The 16,896-nt window shown below is 43.9% G+C and overlaps 3 protein-coding genes and 1 long non-coding RNA gene across 6 annotated transcripts in view; 3 read left to right on the forward strand and 1 right to left on the reverse strand.

Annotated features, from left to right (window-relative positions):
* tei (teiresias) overlaps positions 1-10,929 on the reverse strand; it is a 94,706-nt gene extending 83,777 nt beyond the window's left edge. Inside the window, exon 1 of the mRNA XM_044392702.2 lies at positions 10,847-10,929. Coding sequence (XP_044248637.1) covers positions 10,847-10,904 — 58 coding nt within the window. The 5' untranslated portion in view covers positions 10,905-10,929. The remainder of the gene's footprint in view (positions 1-10,846) is intronic.
* On the forward strand, positions 197-2,111 carry LOC108061523 (axoneme-associated protein mst101(2)). Its single transcript, XM_017147772.3, has one exon. It carries the CDS (start codon positions 300-302, stop codon positions 1,995-1,997), a length of 1,698 nt encoding a protein of 565 aa, XP_017003261.3. The 5' UTR covers positions 197-299; the 3' UTR covers positions 1,998-2,111.
* Positions 9,985-12,591, forward strand: LOC138912403 (uncharacterized). 3 transcript variants are annotated; one of them, XR_011417938.1, is made up of 5 exons: positions 9,985-10,000; positions 10,076-10,221; positions 10,358-10,816; positions 10,879-11,084; positions 11,179-12,591. It is a non-coding gene; the product is annotated as an uncharacterized lncRNA (long non-coding RNA). The 3 variants fall into 3 exon arrangements; XR_011417937.1 differs by having other exon boundaries at positions 10,358-11,101; positions 11,179-12,588; XR_011417936.1 differs by having other exon boundaries at positions 9,986-10,000; positions 10,358-11,084; positions 11,179-12,587.
* A 914-nt stretch (positions 12,592-13,505) lies between these two features.
* LOC108061524 (actin-42A) lies at positions 13,506-15,175 on the forward strand. The gene is made up of 2 exons (XM_017147773.3): positions 13,506-14,560; positions 14,738-15,175. Exons 1-2 carry the CDS (start codon positions 13,636-13,638, stop codon positions 14,941-14,943), a joined length of 1,131 nt encoding a protein of 376 aa, XP_017003262.1. The 5' UTR covers positions 13,506-13,635; the 3' UTR covers positions 14,944-15,175.
* The last annotated feature ends 1,721 nt before the right edge of the window (positions 15,176-16,896 follow it).

The raw sequence follows: 16,896 nt of genomic DNA on the forward strand, positions 1-16,896 counted from the left end.
GAAACCTCCCGAGAGAACCAAAATCGCAGCCTACTTTCGCGAGAAATTGGGCCAAGAAACTTTTGGCCGCTTAAGGGTTACAACGCACTGATATTAACATAATGCATGAGCTAACCAGATTGAAAATGTTAAAGCAACGGCTTTAATCAACCTGGCTCAACATAGGGGTTTTTTTTTAAATTACTCATGTTGTCTTTGTGAAATACGTAAAAATCCTCAACTTTTCATTTTAAGCCTTCGTTCTCAGCCTAACTCTTCAAAATTGGATGTTTTCAATTTTTAAAATTTCGTCTTAAGTTATGACGTCGATGGGGCGTCATCTCTCACGATCTCTCGTGTACCAGCTAAAGCAGCCCCGATGGAACCGATTCTTTATGAAGTCCCACACCAACTTGCACTCCGTATCCGTTTACCTAGGACATCCCCGAGTGTTCAGCAACAAATCCAAGGATTCGAAAAATAATCAGATTTTCGGATCAAAGGAAGTGGAAGCTTCCCACCAAACTAGTACCCAAATTCCGTGGAAAAATCAGTCACTTAAGGTGAGTCATTCGAAATCCGTTTTTAGTATGGGAAGGCGAAGGGTCCGGATCTCTTTGTCCTGGGACAAAGTCAAAGGCTGTCGGCTGCACCTTTCGCAACTTAATGTTCCTGCATCGGCCAAATCATCCGATTCCACGTACCTCAATCAACAACGATCGTTTTGCAAAAATGTCGATGGTGAGGATTGCGTTTTTGAGCCCCTACCAAAACCAGAACCTCCAAAGTGTTCAAGGATATCCAGGAAGCGCAAGCACTTACTAGACCAAAAGAATAAGGCGGCAGACACGGAAGTCGCTGTGGAAACGGAATCTGATGTGAAAAATCTGGACGAAGCCGTTGATGAGCTAAAGTTCAAATGCATGCTGGCTTCAGAGAAGAAGGACTGTGAGCGAAAGCAGTACAAGGCCCTGTGCGAACAACTGAGGTCCGAAAAGCCGCAGGGGGATGCCAAAGCTGTAGACTCTCTCCTGAAGTGCATGTTGACTGGAATTAGGAAAGCCTGCGCTGCTCACGCCCAGAAAATGGTCTGCCAGAAGAAATACGCCGAGGTGATTGCCGCTGAAGAAGCTGCCAGGAAGGAAAAAGAGAAGAGGGAGGGAAAGCCACTGGACTGTAGTAAGCCTGTTGAGGATGACGAGTTTAGCTCGTTGAATAAGGCCGATAAAAAGAAGGCTAAAGAAGAGGCCGCTCTGAAGCGCCTTCTCCAAGAAATAAAAGCCAAGTGCAAAAAGCAGCGTGAAGAAGCCGAGCGTAAAATGAAGGAAGAAGCCGAGCTCAAGAAGAAATGTGCAGAAGCCGAGTTTAAGAAGAATTGTGAAGAATTAGCGGCTAAAAAAAAATGTGAAGAGGCAGCGGCAAAAAAGAAATGTGAAGAAGAAGCGGCCAAAAAGAAATGTGAAGAAGAAGCAGCCAAAAATAAATGTGAAGCAGAAGCAGCCAAAAAGAAATGTTTAGATGCAGCATCAAAGAATAAATGTGATGAAGCAGCTGCCAAAAAAAAATGTGAGGAAGCAGCAGCCAAAAAGAAATGTGAGGAAGCAGCTGCCAAAAAGAAATGCGAGGAAGCAGCAGCCAAAAAGAAATGTGAGGAAGCAGCGGCCAAAAAAAAATGTGAGGAAGCAGCGGCCAAAAAAAAATGTGAGGAAGCCGCTGCCAAAAAGAAATGCGAAAAATCTGATCCTCAAAAGAATGGACCGGATGCAGAAGCTTTAAAAAAGTGTGATCAAGACAAAAAGAAGAAATGTGAGGAAGCCGAGAAAAAAAAGAAGACCGAGGAAGCCGCACTCAAAAAGAAATGCGATGAAGCTAAGCAAAAAAAGAAATGTGAAGCGGAAAAAAAGAAACAAAATGAAGAGTCCGAGAAAAAAAGAGATTGTGAACTGGCCGAGTTCAAAAAGAAATGTAATGAGCTGAAGAAAAAGTTGAAGGAGGACAGTTGTGACAAAAAGAACTGACGCGTAGATTGAAGAACGACGGACCCGAACGAAACAGCTTGCGAAGTCGTGGGAGATGGAGTCCCTGAATTAAGTCGAGTTGATTTTAGTATTTTTTGTTAATACTATTTTTTTCAGCATTAATAAAATTGAGTACTAAAATCAGATAGAACTTGACAGATCGCTATAGTCGAGATGGGGCTCGAGATACATTTTAAGGTCGTTTAAGGCGATCGTGGGCGGTAGAGGGGGCATGGCACCTTGACGAAACAAACTTGCGCTGCGCAGGAACTCCAAGAATCTCCATGGTTAATCTCAACCCTCTAACTTTTATAGTTTTCGAGATCTCAGCGTTCATACGGACGGACGGACAGACAGACGGACATGGCTAGATCGACTTGGCTAGTGATCCTGATCAAGAATATATATACTTTATAAGGTCGGAAACCGTTCCTTATTTCTGTTACATCCTGTTATAACCTTTTTGCTCTACGAGTAACGGGTAGAAAAACCATAGAAAGAACATTATGATCCTGGGACCTATAGTCTCCAACTCTGGACCAAACAGTCTCCAAACCAGAATCATAGATTTTTATTTCGAATGCACTTCTTAGTGCTGAAGAGCTAATATTAGTCTTTAACTCTGAAAGCATGGATGGTTTCAACACTAAAGCATTAAAGCCATTTAGGACTGGCTTCATAGTCAGCCGGATAAACCACTATTGTTTGGTCGAGGAAATGCCAACAGACCCGCTAAGTACAGACTTGTGGAGGGACAATGATGATGAAGAGTGGGCTGGGGAGGCCGGCAAACAATTGTGCCCGCTTGTCTTGTTTATTGTCATCCATCATGCCAAGGCCTCTGGTGGTAAGGGTTGCGGAGATCCGTCTTCAAGTCCCGATTTGCGGCTACCAGCGGTGGCTAGGTGGCCAAATGGCAGGTGGAGATGGAGATGGGAGCTTAACGAGTGGAAGTTTACTCATTCAGTCGGCGAGTCGAGTCTCTTCCCAGCCTCGGCCTCATTTAGACGTTTTGCTGCGCATTTGCCATTGTCAACTATCCGGCTACCCGTCTCCACTGCTCTTGTAACATTTCCACAAGGTTCTTTTTTCCGGCGCTCGTGCTGCTGCTGCTGTTGCTGCTGCTGATTGTTGCACAAGGATTTGTCAAGGATAAAACACTCGAGGGCAGTCAGTCGACATTGTCGTAGTTGTCGTCACCGACGCTGCTTCATCATGGTTACGATTATGATTATGTAGCGACAGTTGTCCTGCGCTCGACTGAAAGGCATTCTGGGTTGGGGTCCTTTCACACGTGGCGCAATGCAATGGTTATTGATTTTCCGTAAGGACTTCATCCGAATGCGATGCTAAGAGCAGTCCGTGCGGCCTTGGATATTGCGAGGACATTGCACTGGGAATTTAAGCAAGGGTGGGGAGTAACTGTGTACTCGGTTTCTTTTATGCTGCCAGCACAATCCATTATGCTAATAGAGCTTTAAGACTAAATTCTTCTTTTCTTTTACAAAGGAAAGAATTCTTTCGAATATTAATTTTCATGATTCATTGATAAAAAACACATAAACACAAAAAAAGCATGTTCCCGTAAAATCCATGTAAATTTCAGGTCTCATATCAAATTAAAGTTGATCTTAAATAATATAAAATCGATCTAAGTTTCATTGTTAAGTTTTTTTTTGGTTGTAGTAAATCCAAAGATATTATATTCAATTTAAATATTTTTCGCTTTGTTTTTCATATATTGTTATGAATGACATAAAATCGTTAAAGTATTTATGTCCAAGATCGTAGGTATAGAATATTTTCTACCTTGGTTCAATTAGGTTTCTGTATTTAATTTAAATATTTATTTGTACTTTTTTAATTATCTTATAAAGGTATTTTGTGTTTTTATACCCTTGTAGAGGGTATTATAATTTCAGTCAGATGTTTGCAACGCAGTGAAGGAGACGTTTCCGACCACATAAAGTATATATATTCTTGATCAGCACCAATAGCCGAGTCTATCTAGCCATGTCCGTCTGTCCGTCTGTCAGTCTCTCCGTCTGTCCATCTGTCCGTCTGTCCGTTTCTATGCGAACTAGTCTCTCAGTTTTAAAGCTATCGCGATGAAACTTTCCCGAAAGTCTTCTTTCTATTGCAGGTAGTACTTATGTCGGAGCGAGCCGGATCGGACCACTATATCTTAAGGCTCCCATAGGAATATTCAAACAAATATAAGAAAATTCATTGTAACTTTGTAGGAAGTAGGCGTTTTGATTCTTGACTACTTAAAAACAAAATTTAAATAAATAGAAACGCTGAATCTGGAATCCCTGGAACTGCACCGAGTGAGCATTCTTTTATCTGCAAGGGTATATAAGCTTCGGCTGGCCGAAGGTAGCTTCCTTTCTTGTTTTTCCATGAAATTGGTCCTTTGTAATTAGTGCCCAAAGAACGTGAATTCTTAAAATGATATCATTTTCGGAGGTAGGTGGTTTTTTGGAAGTTTATCCAAGCTCTTTAAACCTTTTCGCTATTTCAGCCACATCTGCAATTGCGACCTTGGAGCTTCCATGCACCATATTTGATTGCATCTATTTGCTTTGGCCGGGCTACTGTGATGCTGCTGCTTTTATTCCGTGTCCCCAATTTCTCCATTTGCGACAACCCAAATTCGTTTGGCAAACACATTTCACCCGGCAAATGCCAAATGCAAAGCAGGCAGCCAGAAACTGCGGTTGCCAAATTATATGCAGCTGCGGTGGCGTGGGCGTGGCATGCGGTTAGTTAAACAAAAGTGCCGTGCACCGAAAAAGTGGGTCAGAAGCCGGGTTGAAACTGTCACAACGCCAGACGCATTAAAGCTAAATTACTCTGCTGCAAGGAAACCCGAAAGCAAAGCACACCAGTCAAAGTTCAGCAGAGCTACATGGGATATACATACAACATGGGTACGACGACAAACAACATTGTCTCAAAAACACTCGACAAAGTTTCGGTTTCACTTTGGCTGTTGCCTCCGATTTTTGCCGTTGTCGCTGTTGTCAACTTCCGGCGGTCCCACCTGTTCCGCTTGATTGTTCTCGGGGCTCCCCGGCTTCGGCCCCGGCTCCCTCGTCATGAAAGGTTAATGACGGCTGCTGTCAGCGCCGAAGGTCACATCTAACGCCGAACGCCCACAACACCCACCCACCCTATGGGGGGTGGTCTTTGCGGGGTCAAGCGTGCAGCAGGTAAAAGTTTCGCTTCCCGGGGACAAAAACTCGGGACCTGTGCTAAATAGCAGGACTCTGGGGCGGGGACTCCGGGGGGTAGCAGAGCGTAAAAGTTAAATGAAACGAAACACGTTAATGGCCTCCGGCAGGCGGGGGGTGGTGGGTGGTTATTGGGCGGCCCCTGTAAGGTGAGAGGGTGTCCTGTTAAAGCCACGCTCCGTCGAAAGTGAAATCGCCGGCTCGGCAAGTTGGCAGTCCTGGCCAAGAGCCATGTAATAAAATGATATCGTTGGCTTAGTTAAGTAGCAATAAGCTGGAAAAGGTAGCCCGAAATTCGTTGGGCGCCACCTCTCAATCACGGCGTTTCAGGTTGATATTAAGTTATTTAGGCTATTTAGACGCCAAGTGAAGAACTCTTCGGGCTTCTCGGCTGGGTCATTAAAGCCAAATTACGGTATATTAGGTTACAGTTTGGGGTGGAAATTCTCCCATGGGAAAAGTTTGGTGCGCTTTTCAGGAATTCCACTACAGCTAATAGTGCTGCTAATTAACATCCTTGAATCTGCGGACCTTGGAAAATACCCAGCTTAAAGCGATTCGATTTTCCCTCGTTTCGCCAAAACTTGCACTCAATTGTTAAAGCACACAAAGAAAACGGCGCCGAAAAGGAGCCAGGGTCGAAGGGCCACCGACCAGCCAAAAAAAAGGGAAAAAAACGAGAAAAGTACAAAGAATTATGTATCACTTCGTTACGACTTACTTCCACTTAATTTATTTTCACTTGCTTTTACCAGCAAAGGGCGAGCAAAGGAAAAGCCGAGCGGATGGGACGGCAACTTTGTCTGAGCCTCGGAAAACGAAAGAAGTCGAAAAGCAGAAGGGAATTGCACATTATACAGTTGGTCAACAAAGTCTGCACACATCCAGGGCTTAAAACCGATGATATATATTTCATTTATGTGAGATATGCCCCGAGGATAACTTCCCAGAAATATTGGCTCTTCCGTTTTGGGCTGTGTGTTAATTGGTTTTATGCCATCTTTATTTATGGGATGATGACGATACCTTAAAACTCGTTGTATTGAAAATATTTTATTGATTACCTACTATTGATTTAACACATTATTTAGTATCTGAACTCTGTAGTATCAATTGTATAAAACATATTATAAAGGTTATGTTTCGTAGTTTAAAGTCTATGCCGTTTCAGTTCTAACACTTCCGAACGAAGTCATTTATCATTTTATCTCAGTAAACTCAATAGTTTAATTTCTAAAATTCTTTTTTTAACTTTGGGATTTAAGATCTTTTAAATTATATTTCTAACAATAAGGCTAAGGAATACTTAATTTAAGACGTTTTATAAGCATTTTATCATTTGGTTGAGATTCTCTTCGTGCTCTGATTGTAACCCTCGCTGAAAGGTTCTCAAACTTTGTGCTCCCAGTGTCCGATTTTGGCCAAAAGAAGGCAAGGCCCGCAGGCCTTGGCCAACAACTGGCAACAACTTTAGACGGGCTTCCCGTCTGACTGCAAAAAGCATTTGACTTTGCATTTGTCGGCGACTGCAGGTTGCAACGCTTTCGGCCTTCACACCTTTTGTTGGCCAAAAGCCGGCTGCTGCTCCCATTTACCGTTTGCCATTCAGCAACATCTACCATTTTCACCGCCGCTGGGGCTTCGGAAAACGCCTTTCGAGTGGCCGGCGCATTAATTCTCAGGTGTGCAATTTAGTGTGCGGCCAATTTCGGTCGGTCGGTTGGTCTGGACAGGAAGAGGAAGCCCAGGAGCGTCTGTTACGTGTTGACCACACGATGGGGTTTTTTTGGGGCTTTTTTCAAGGGGGCTGGGGATTGAGCTTGAAATGTTAGGAAATTTTAAACGGAAGTTCGCGTTTTCTGCCCTTTGCGGCTCTTATTGTTAGCTGTGTTTCCGCTTCTCTGCTATTTTTGGCCTCTCGTTCCGCGATCCGTACCCATTTCCGGCTAAAACAACAAGGCTTTAAAAGCCAGCAGCTTGCAACATTTTTTCACTCACGTCTTTAACAGAAAACTTTCGTGCAAACTTTACGCGAAACTTTTGAATGGACTACATTTGCTATGCCATGTTAAACAGCAAAAAAATGACAGCGCAGAAGGTTAAGACGAGAACTATGGACAGCAAAATGGCGCCGGCTATAATTTTCAGAGCACGACAAAAGCGGCGAGGAAAAAGAGCAAAAATAAATATATAAGAGGAGCGGACAACTTGAAAAACTTTTAATAATTGCATTTTGCGCAAGCAGCAGCATCGCATCGACTTCAACTGGCGCACATAATAAACTCCCACCACCCACCGCTCAACGCCCACCGCAAGGCCATCGAAAACCAAAGCCACCCACTGGAGCTGGTGCATCGACACCCGGGCAACAAGACAATCAGCTAAGAGATACTCTGGAGCCGGGGGAGAACAGGCGATGACTGGGCCACAAAAATAACCGAAAAGTAATTCCCCACAAAAGTAAACTTGAGCGTACAAAAGTCGAGTTTTAAAATAAACTTGCAGCCAGCTCTATTTTTCTTTCCATCGGATCGCCAAGGGATCGGCAGGAGGTTTGGGCCGGTGCATCAGTGGAGGAGTTGGTTAGCGAATAGACAAAAGTCGTGGCGGCTGGGGTGAACGGGGGCCACTTGAGGCACAAAAGGCGCATTTTCTATGAAAGAAAAGTGGCTAACTAAGTCGCCGACTTGGCAGCTTCCCTTTTCCCCATTCCCCGAAAACATCATCAGTGCCGCAGTTTCGAGAGCCTCAAGAACTGCGCCCCTCTTGTCTTCGCCGGTTTTTGTGGGCCAAGAAATATGGCTTGCGGTCGGTGCTCTTGGAAAATCGGTAGTAACAGAAATTTAAGCAGCTAAGAAAAAACAATTGCAGCCTGGGATAAGTTCTGGGTAAATTTGGGCTACTTCATGAAGTATATTAAGTAAGGGAAGAGCTTGTTAATCATTTAAGTATACAGAAACAAAACACGATATGCGGATGGTATATACATATCGTTTTTAACGAAATCTTGTTCCTTACATAACATGAAATCGATGATATTAAGTTTTTTTTGGGTGTAGAATGTTTAATAAAAATATTTAATTAAAGTGCTACCAACATTTTTCTGTAGTTTTCTAGTGCCCATAAGCTTTAATTTAATGATGCCATTTTATTCGAAGAGATTTCTGTGGATTGTTAATATTTAAGAGCTTGCAGCGTACAGTCTGCTCCAAAGCACCCGATAAAAAATTCCATAAAACAACATGGCGCACGACTAATAACCTACAAGTGCCCATGAAACAGGTCAATAATCCACGGAATGTGGCAGATCATCATCTGATTTCATCATCGCACCTCCCTCCACCACCCCCTTAATAAAATGCGACCCACTTTATTAAATATGAAATATGCTCCATCGCTGCTGTCGCCTCGTACTCGCAATGGCAAAAGGAGTCGAGGGTCCTTTTGGCATGGCCAGCACGTAGCAAACGCAGTACGCTTAAATACATGAGATAAAATGCCGGACATTAAGTCCCCTGGGAGGGGCGTCGTTCAAAGCATTTGGTATCCTATCCAAGGTAAAATGCCAAAAAAGTATACCATACTCTACGTATCTCGCAAAATTTCATGCTCAACTTGCGTGTGTCAAAAATGCGAAATTGAAATGCTTTAAAATTTAACATTTCTCCCCGGCTAACATCAAAGTGCGGGTAAGATGCAGCTGCCAGGATGCGGCAAGGACTCCGGCTCCGACTCCGATCCGTGTTGGTGGGCAAACATTTTTATGCAAAAATATTTTGCATGTCACTCCCATCTGCCTCGCCGTTGTTGTTGTAGCCAGGGTCTGTGTATTTGCCACAGACTTTTGCATGCATAACAAGTCAGCGAAGCGGACGGACGGACAAGCAAACAGAGCAAAAAATGGCCAAAAGGATGGGAAATCGGGGATAGGGGAAGGAAAAGCCACGCACACATACACACAGCGAGACAAGAAGGAAAAGGCAGTGCCGGCAGCAGGAAGCGCATACAAAACTTTAGCGGCAACCGGTCGCATTTCGTAATCTTTGCAAATAAACGCGTGAAATTCCAAGGCGCACCACAGTGGGGCATGTGGTGGATGGTGGATGGTAGATGGTGGCAGTGGATTGGGGGGGTGGTCGGGTGGTTGGGTGACTGGTAGTCGCCAGTTGGCCGACATGTGCGCGCCATTTTTGGCATACAGCTCACACGCGAAATTGCGCATGCAGATTAAAATTCTTGAACGCGCATTTCCGTTTCCGTTCGCTGTGTGCAAACTGTCGGGGAAAATGCCGGGCATTTTCTTCGCCTCGCCAACGGGGGAGTGCTTGAATTTCCACTTCAGTTCGGTTTTCGCTCTCTGTTTGCAGTGCTGATTGCAACCTTGAAGTGACCCCATGGCGAATGAAGTTGTGAACGCTGGGGAATACTCAATAAAATTTGTATCGAATGCGACATCTTTTTTGGGATTTCAGGAGGATTTTGCGACGATTTGATTAGAGACCTAAACGTCGCTTGCCAAAATTGATTACATGGGTAAAACGTTGCTCACTACAGTTGAAAGTAAATTTCCATTTCACATATTGCTAAATTTATTTCCATTTCAAAGGAAACTCTAATTATGGTTTTTAGAATTTACAAAGTACAATATTAATTTGCCATTAGAAAATTTCGCAATCAGGCCAAGTGACAGCCGCTGATGGCGCACTAATTGAGAGAACTTCCGTGATGTTAGCTGTGAAACACAATAACGTTAAGTTGGAAAAATATGTAAGCCCCCGCATGAACGTAATAGACATAATGAGTAAGCCATGTCACTAATTTTCAAATTTATTTCCATTCAAGCATTTTAAAAACTGAATTTCTAATTAGAGTTGTTTCGGACCTACAAAATCGAATATTTATTTCCTATCATACATATTCGCAAAATCCGCCACGTGACAGCCGCATTTTAGCTGTGAAAAAGAATACCGTTTAGCCGACAAAAATAAGTAAGCCCCCCTGAAAATAAATCACATTGTCGCATATTACTCATACGCCGCATGGACGTAAAAGACATTGGCAATGGCATATTACTCATTGCATTACAGAGAACGAGAGTGAGGGGCTAAATTCGCTTATTTACAGACCATTGCCATTGATATGCAGGACCTGTTTTTGCCGGCCTGTATGAAGCCAGAAACCAGAAATCGCCCAGGGTCAGCTTTCTTCGGCTTCGTTCCTACATTTTGGCCCCGAAAAACGCACATCAAATAAAAGAAATGGCTTTGTTTGCTGCATGTGGCATAGAATATCAAGCTGAACCGGGGGATGAGAAGCGGATCCCAAGGATGTGTGGGCAAGGATGAGGATGAGAATGAGGATGTTGGTGTGCTGGCGCATAAATAATGTGACCTGCCTGACTGCGATTATCTGTGAACTATTTTTCACACGTTGCCGGCATACAAAGTGGTCCATTCTCTCGGCCCCGGCAATATATGAGCTCCTTGGCCTGCTGAGGCCACTTGGCCCATTCATTTTCACATCCTGCACACACACACTCTCACTCACTTGGGCATAAAAAACATATGTGAGAGGGGGAATTTGGTATAGTTTTTTCGGCTCTTGGCTACTTACATTGTACTGAAATAATGAACAATAATATCCAGAGGCGTCGATCGAATGTCGGTCTCATGACTTCATCACTTGTCCAGGGATTCGTTGGTATGGATTTTCCTGTTCGACGCTTTTTCCGTCCGAAACCGCTCAGCTTTCAGGTTGGCACATGTGTGTACTATTTGTCGAGGAATCTGCAAAGCGGAGATTTAATTAGAATGGAAGGCAGCAAACATTTTTTATGACAATTAAACAGTAGGTGGGTAAGGAGAAAAGGTGAAACGGAAAATCTAACGACTGTTTGCACATGAAATTAATTAATTTTCCACAAAAACTTTGTTGCATAACGTTAGGCGGATTAACTGGATGGAGGACACGGGATAGAGACATCAGCCGGCCACATTTTCGACGGCATTTTGTCTGCAGTGTTTGGAGTGCAGAGCAAACAAAGGGAGGAAAACGAGTGGGGGATGGGATGATGTGGCACTCGGACTCCACAAAGCGTGCGCATACTTTCCACCAGCACTGTGACTGGCTGCCCGGGTTTGGGTAGCGACACAAGGCAAACAAAATTAGCAGCAAAGCTGACGGAGCTGTTAACGAATTGACGTTGCCAGGGTTGCCAGGATTTCCCAGACCCACCAGGCATCGCCCTCACTCATAACTGACTAGTGACGACGACGGGCGAGCCTCGATTATGCATATGTGAATCTGGCAAAGGACTGAAGAAGTGCATAGCTGGGAACCGGAGTCCAATCAAAAGTGCCTTACAAAGTTGTCCAACAAGGGCTTACCAATTTTGAGTTGTTATGTCTCGGCTTTGGTATTTGCCGGGCACAAAGGTTTCGATTTACATCGAAAGCAATTTCGAGTACAAAATGTTCAAAGGGGGCCCACCACCGTACACAGTGCAGTGTAAACTAATGCAACACCGAATATAGTATGCTTGTGGGGCAGCCAACAGTGGGTGCAACAACTGTGCGGCCACTTCGGCACAACAATGACAGCATTGGGCAAACATATCACGCGATCAATTTGTCAAACAAGCTGCAGCAGCAACATCAGCTGCAGCAACAGCAGTAAAATCAGCAATAAGAGCAGCGACAGCAACAACAGTTGACCCCTGAGCAACATAAATGAAGCAACCGCTGCCATGGGGAAAACACTGACAAGCAAGCGGAGCGGAAAAAGGGAAAGGGCAGGGGAAGCCCCAGCCCCCCTCCATTGTGGGCCACAAAATTGACAGCAACAGCAGCGACATTTGACGCACATCATCAATATGCGACTCTGCATATGGCCACCCACTGCCCCTCGTATCCTGGTATCCCCCGTATCCTGGTATCCCATGACATGTCGCACAGCTGTCATTATGCCGGGCCAACAACAAAACCCAGGGACAAACTATTACACGACTATTGTATGTTAACAGAAGCTTGAAGGTTGACCGAAGGCGGCTGGTAGCCAAGTTATCGGACAACAGGAGATGCATTGAGAGTCCCTCGACCTTTTTTTGTCGCATAAATCAAGCATATGGTGGGAAATCCATTAAGGGCAGGTGCTGTCGAGAGGAAGCGGCCACTAGTTCGCCACATTTGCTGCACGTTTCCCCAGCGAAATACTTAAATGCCGGTGCGCCCTCTTATTTATGGTCAAAATGTGGAGTGGCCTTTTGTTTATGGGCTTAAAAATGGACCGCGATGAGGGCGAGAAAACGAAAGTAATTCTTTAAAAAGAAAATCTTTAAAAGAAAATTTAAAACTCTGAAATACAAGAAAGAACGCTATAGTCCAATACCATAGGAAGTGCGAGAGAGATGGAGATATGCATGCAGCAAAGCAACTGCTTGAATTCCATTATTTGCTCAAAACATTTTAATGAATGATCCTATTTAAAAAATTTCTTCTACATTTTGTTAGGTTTTAATAAGAAGCACAAACTGTACGAGTAACAGGTATAAAAATGTATTATTGTTATTTTATTTTATCCACCTTCTTTCAACATTAAGCAAAGTGATAAACAAAAGTTTAAAGGTCAGTAATCGAGCTAATAAAAAGGAAAATAACTTTCGAAACTTTCTCTACATTTTCTTAACCATTTTCTAAGCCCCTGAATGAGCAATTCATTGACTTACTTTCGGCTCACTGAACAAATCAATAATCGAGCATCGCAAAAGCACTGATAAACTGTTGAATAATTAGAAAATGCCAATTATAAGTGTTATTTTGAGGTTTGGGAAAACCAATTAAAATAAAAGCAAGACTGAAAGCAAAGAGGTTTTACATTTTAATCGGACCCATTTTAAAGCCATCATCAGCAAGCTCATGATGATGCCAGCGATACATAAACAATAAAAGCCAATGGTATGTAAATTTTACCAATTTACCGCAACAATGCAAACGATCCCGGGAAATTGTTAGACAGGAGAGACTACGGGGCAATTTCGGATGAAATCATTTCGTCTAGCATTGTATGTTTGCAACACGGCAAATGTGTTGCAGACGAACATTTTTGGTTGACCGCAAAACATCAGGCAATAGAGGCGAGAGCGTCAGGAGAAACCAGTTGGGCAAACGCAAATTAAATTTACAAAACCGAAAAACTGAACCATTCATTGGCAAGTTCATTTGCAGCCTGGCTTTTTAGTTCCGTTCGAGCGTGCCTTGAAAAATCATTTCATTGACAAGTCGTCCGATAATTGACAGGGTGAATAACAATTAAACAGTGTGACAGTGCTAGCCTGTCGTTCAGTCCTCTCCAGCCGTAGTTTTCACACCTTAAATTCTTGATTTATCGAACAAAAAGCCAACAGAATGTGTGACGAAGAAGTTGCTGCTCTGGTCGTGGACAACGGCTCTGGGATGTGCAAGGCGGGATTTGCAGGCGATGACGCACCGCGTGCCGTCTTCCCATCGATTGTGGGACGTCCCCGTCACCAGGGCGTCATGGTGGGCATGGGCCAGAAGGACTCGTATGTCGGCGATGAGGCCCAGTCGAAACGAGGCATCCTTACCCTGAAGTACCCCATCGAGCATGGCATCGTGACCAACTGGGATGATATGGAGAAGATCTGGCACCACACCTTTTACAACGAGCTGCGCGTGGCCCCCGAGGAGCACCCGGTACTCTTGACAGAGGCCCCGCTTAATCCCAAGGCCAATCGCGAGAAGATGACCCAGATCATGTTCGAGACATTCAACACACCGGCCATGTACGTGGCCATCCAGGCGGTGCTCTCGCTCTACGCCTCTGGTCGCACCACTGGGATTGTTTTGGATTCTGGCGATGGTGTCTCCCACACCGTGCCCATCTACGAGGGCTATGCCCTGCCCCATGCCATCCTGCGCCTGGACTTGGCCGGTCGCGATCTTACCGACTACCTGATGAAGATCCTGACGGAGCGCGGCTACTCCTTTACCACCACCGCCGAGCGTGAGATTGTCCGCGACATCAAGGAGAAGCTCTGCTATGTGGCCCTGGACTTTGAGCAGGAGATGGCCACCGCCGCCAGTAGCTCCTCGCTGGAGAAGTCCTACGAGCTGCCCGACGGACAGGTGATCACCATCGGCAACGAGCGCTTCCGCTGCCCCGAGTCGCTGTTCCAGCCCTCGTTTCTGGGCATGGAGGCATGTGGCATTCACGAGACCACCTACAACTCGATCATGAAGTGCGATGTGGATATTCGCAAGGATCTGTATGCCAACACTGTGCTGTCGGGGGGAACTACCATGTATCCAGGTGAGTACTTCCTTCGGACTTTTCTGTTATTTTAAAAATTATTTCATGAATCATTATGTACTTAATACCAACATAAAGTTTTCATGTATTGTTCGTTAGTTTTTAATGTAGATTGACAAACAATTATCATTTAAAAACTATATAAATTTATATGCATTCTATTTCCGACTTCCTCAGGCATCGCCGATCGCATGCAGAAGGAGATCACCGCTCTGGCCCCGTCGACCATGAAGATTAAGATCGTAGCCCCTCCAGAGCGCAAGTACTCGGTTTGGATTGGAGGCTCCATCCTGGCTTCGCTCTCCACCTTCCAGCAGATGTGGATCTCCAAGCAGGAATACGACGAGTCTGGGCCATCCATTGTGCACCGCAAGTGCTTCTAAGAGGGATCATCGGGGGGAGGAGGATCGGAACTTCTTCATTCTGGATCAGGAGGGCGAGCAGTGAAACTGGAGAAAGTTTGGAGTGCAGCACCATAAAAATATCAACCACAAGATGAAAGACCTTAACCTCCTGCACACCATCATCATTATAATCATCGTTTTTGGCATATTAATATGTATATATATTTCCAGCATATTAATTTAATAAATGTACTCCACTTGAGTCACGATATGATGTAGCTTTTATTGGGCAAATGAATTGCCAGTGGAAGGAGATAAAAATAAATAAGAACAAACCGCTGGTGGCGGGAGAATAATCTTAATTTTCCACTCCGCCATGGCTGAATTAATATGCGTAATTAAATTTTTCGGTCCTTGTATTTGCTTTCAATTTCGAAACTTTTAATTGCATTTGCGCTGGACAAACATAAAGCGAATCTAATGCATTCCATTATTGCAGATTATTCCGATTTATGGTGATTTTTATTCGAGCCGAACAACAACGGAAAAAAAGCGAAGGGAAACTTTAAAAGCCTCGTCAAATAAACTTTAAATTGCCAGTTAAATCTTCGTGATTTCCCACCTGAGAATCGACACCTGGATCCTTTTCACTCGCCCAGCTGACACTTGTAGGTGGCCTTAATCAAAGGCTACACTAAGCTGCTGCTCAGGGTAATGGGAAATGGGGAAAAGGGGAAGGGGAAGGACGAAGGATGAAGGTCGATAGGGAGCGGGAGCCAGGACAAACCCGGACAAATGCAAAGTTAAACAACTTCGACAGTGTTGCCGCACAGTTCATTGTTCGGGCGAAAAAGGGAGCAGGGAGCAGCCATCATCCTCCTTTCACTATCACAATTTCCACATCGACGCGCTGCGCTTTCCCTTCGAACCACTTGTACAAATTTTTCTTTGTCTTTTGCATGCCCTTCCCCATTTCCATTTTCCGCCCCTCTCCGCCACCGACAACATGACTTATGTGGCTTAGGGCGAAACAAATGTGGAAAGCACAAAAGTCAACATATTGAATAATGATTGGTAGGCGAAAAACGAGCCCCCCTCTCGAAAAGGGAAAGAAAGTTAGAAATGGGGTTCCCCACCTTTTCCCTTTGTTCCCTGTCTCTTTTTCCCCCCTTCATAATCATAGGCGATAAATTCTTGCTGCAAAAAAATTAATGATGCGAATTTCGTTGTTGCTTTTACGGGTTTTCTTGAATTTTAATCGAATTTTTTAGAGATCCACATGCGCTGTCGATAAGCTCGACCGGTAAATACGTCCTAACAATTGATTGATAATGCTAAGCTTCTTAAAGGCTCCCTCTTTTTCAAAAAGGCATTCGTAATTAATGGGATTAAGGCATAGAAATTTATCCGAACTCAGGAGCAGCTTTAATTTCACTTCCGATTGGGTTCTAACAAAGGCAGATGAATGCCAAGTCAAAACAAGTTAGACAGGCCAGCCCAAGACAATGGCTAGCAGGCAGCTGGCAAGTTGCCATGTGGGTTACCTGGAGACTGGAAGACCCGGTCTGGAAAAAATGCCATTCGATTACGGCGGAGTGGCATGGAAGCCCCATTCAGGCGATGGCATATGGCCGAGAGGCCGAGGCCGTAGACGGAAGCCAAAGAAGCGTCGAAAAACAATCAAGCGGGTAAATTGAAGTCAACAACTAGTTGCAGACAAGTTTCCAGAAAATAACATACGAAGAAAATGTGAAAGTTCAAAGAGAATTGACGAATAACTGAAAAGGTATTCAATTTTTAATGGCTTAAAATTTGTAAATTCTTAGAAAATAGTTAAAGAAAAATATTGTATTACCTATCTGTGTGACAACATAAAAAATTATATTTAATTTAAAATAATTTAATTTTATTTAAATTTAATTTCATTACCTTTTAATATTATTTAAGCAGTTTATCTTCTATGCCTTTAAAAAATAAATTAGGGCATTGAAT

Source organism: Drosophila takahashii, chromosome 2R, assembly GCF_030179915.1.
Source record: "Drosophila takahashii strain IR98-3 E-12201 chromosome 2R, DtakHiC1v2, whole genome shotgun sequence".
Lineage (NCBI taxonomy): Eukaryota > Metazoa > Arthropoda > Insecta > Diptera > Drosophilidae > Drosophila > Drosophila takahashii.

What these genes read in the sequence shown, in the direction of transcription:
- LOC108061524 (XM_017147773.3), top strand. Translation starts at nt 13,636, where the DNA reads ATGTGTGACGAAGAAGTTGCTGCTCTGGTCGTGGACAACGGCTCTGGG. An exon ending in GGGAACTACCATGTATCCAG is followed by an intron (nt 14,561 to 14,737) that starts GTGAGTACTTCC and finishes CGACTTCCTCAG; the next exon opens with GCATCGCCGATCGCATGCAG.
- LOC108061523 (XM_017147772.3), top strand. Translation starts at nt 300, where the DNA reads ATGACGTCGATGGGGCGTCATCTCTCACGATCTCTCGTGTACCAGCTA.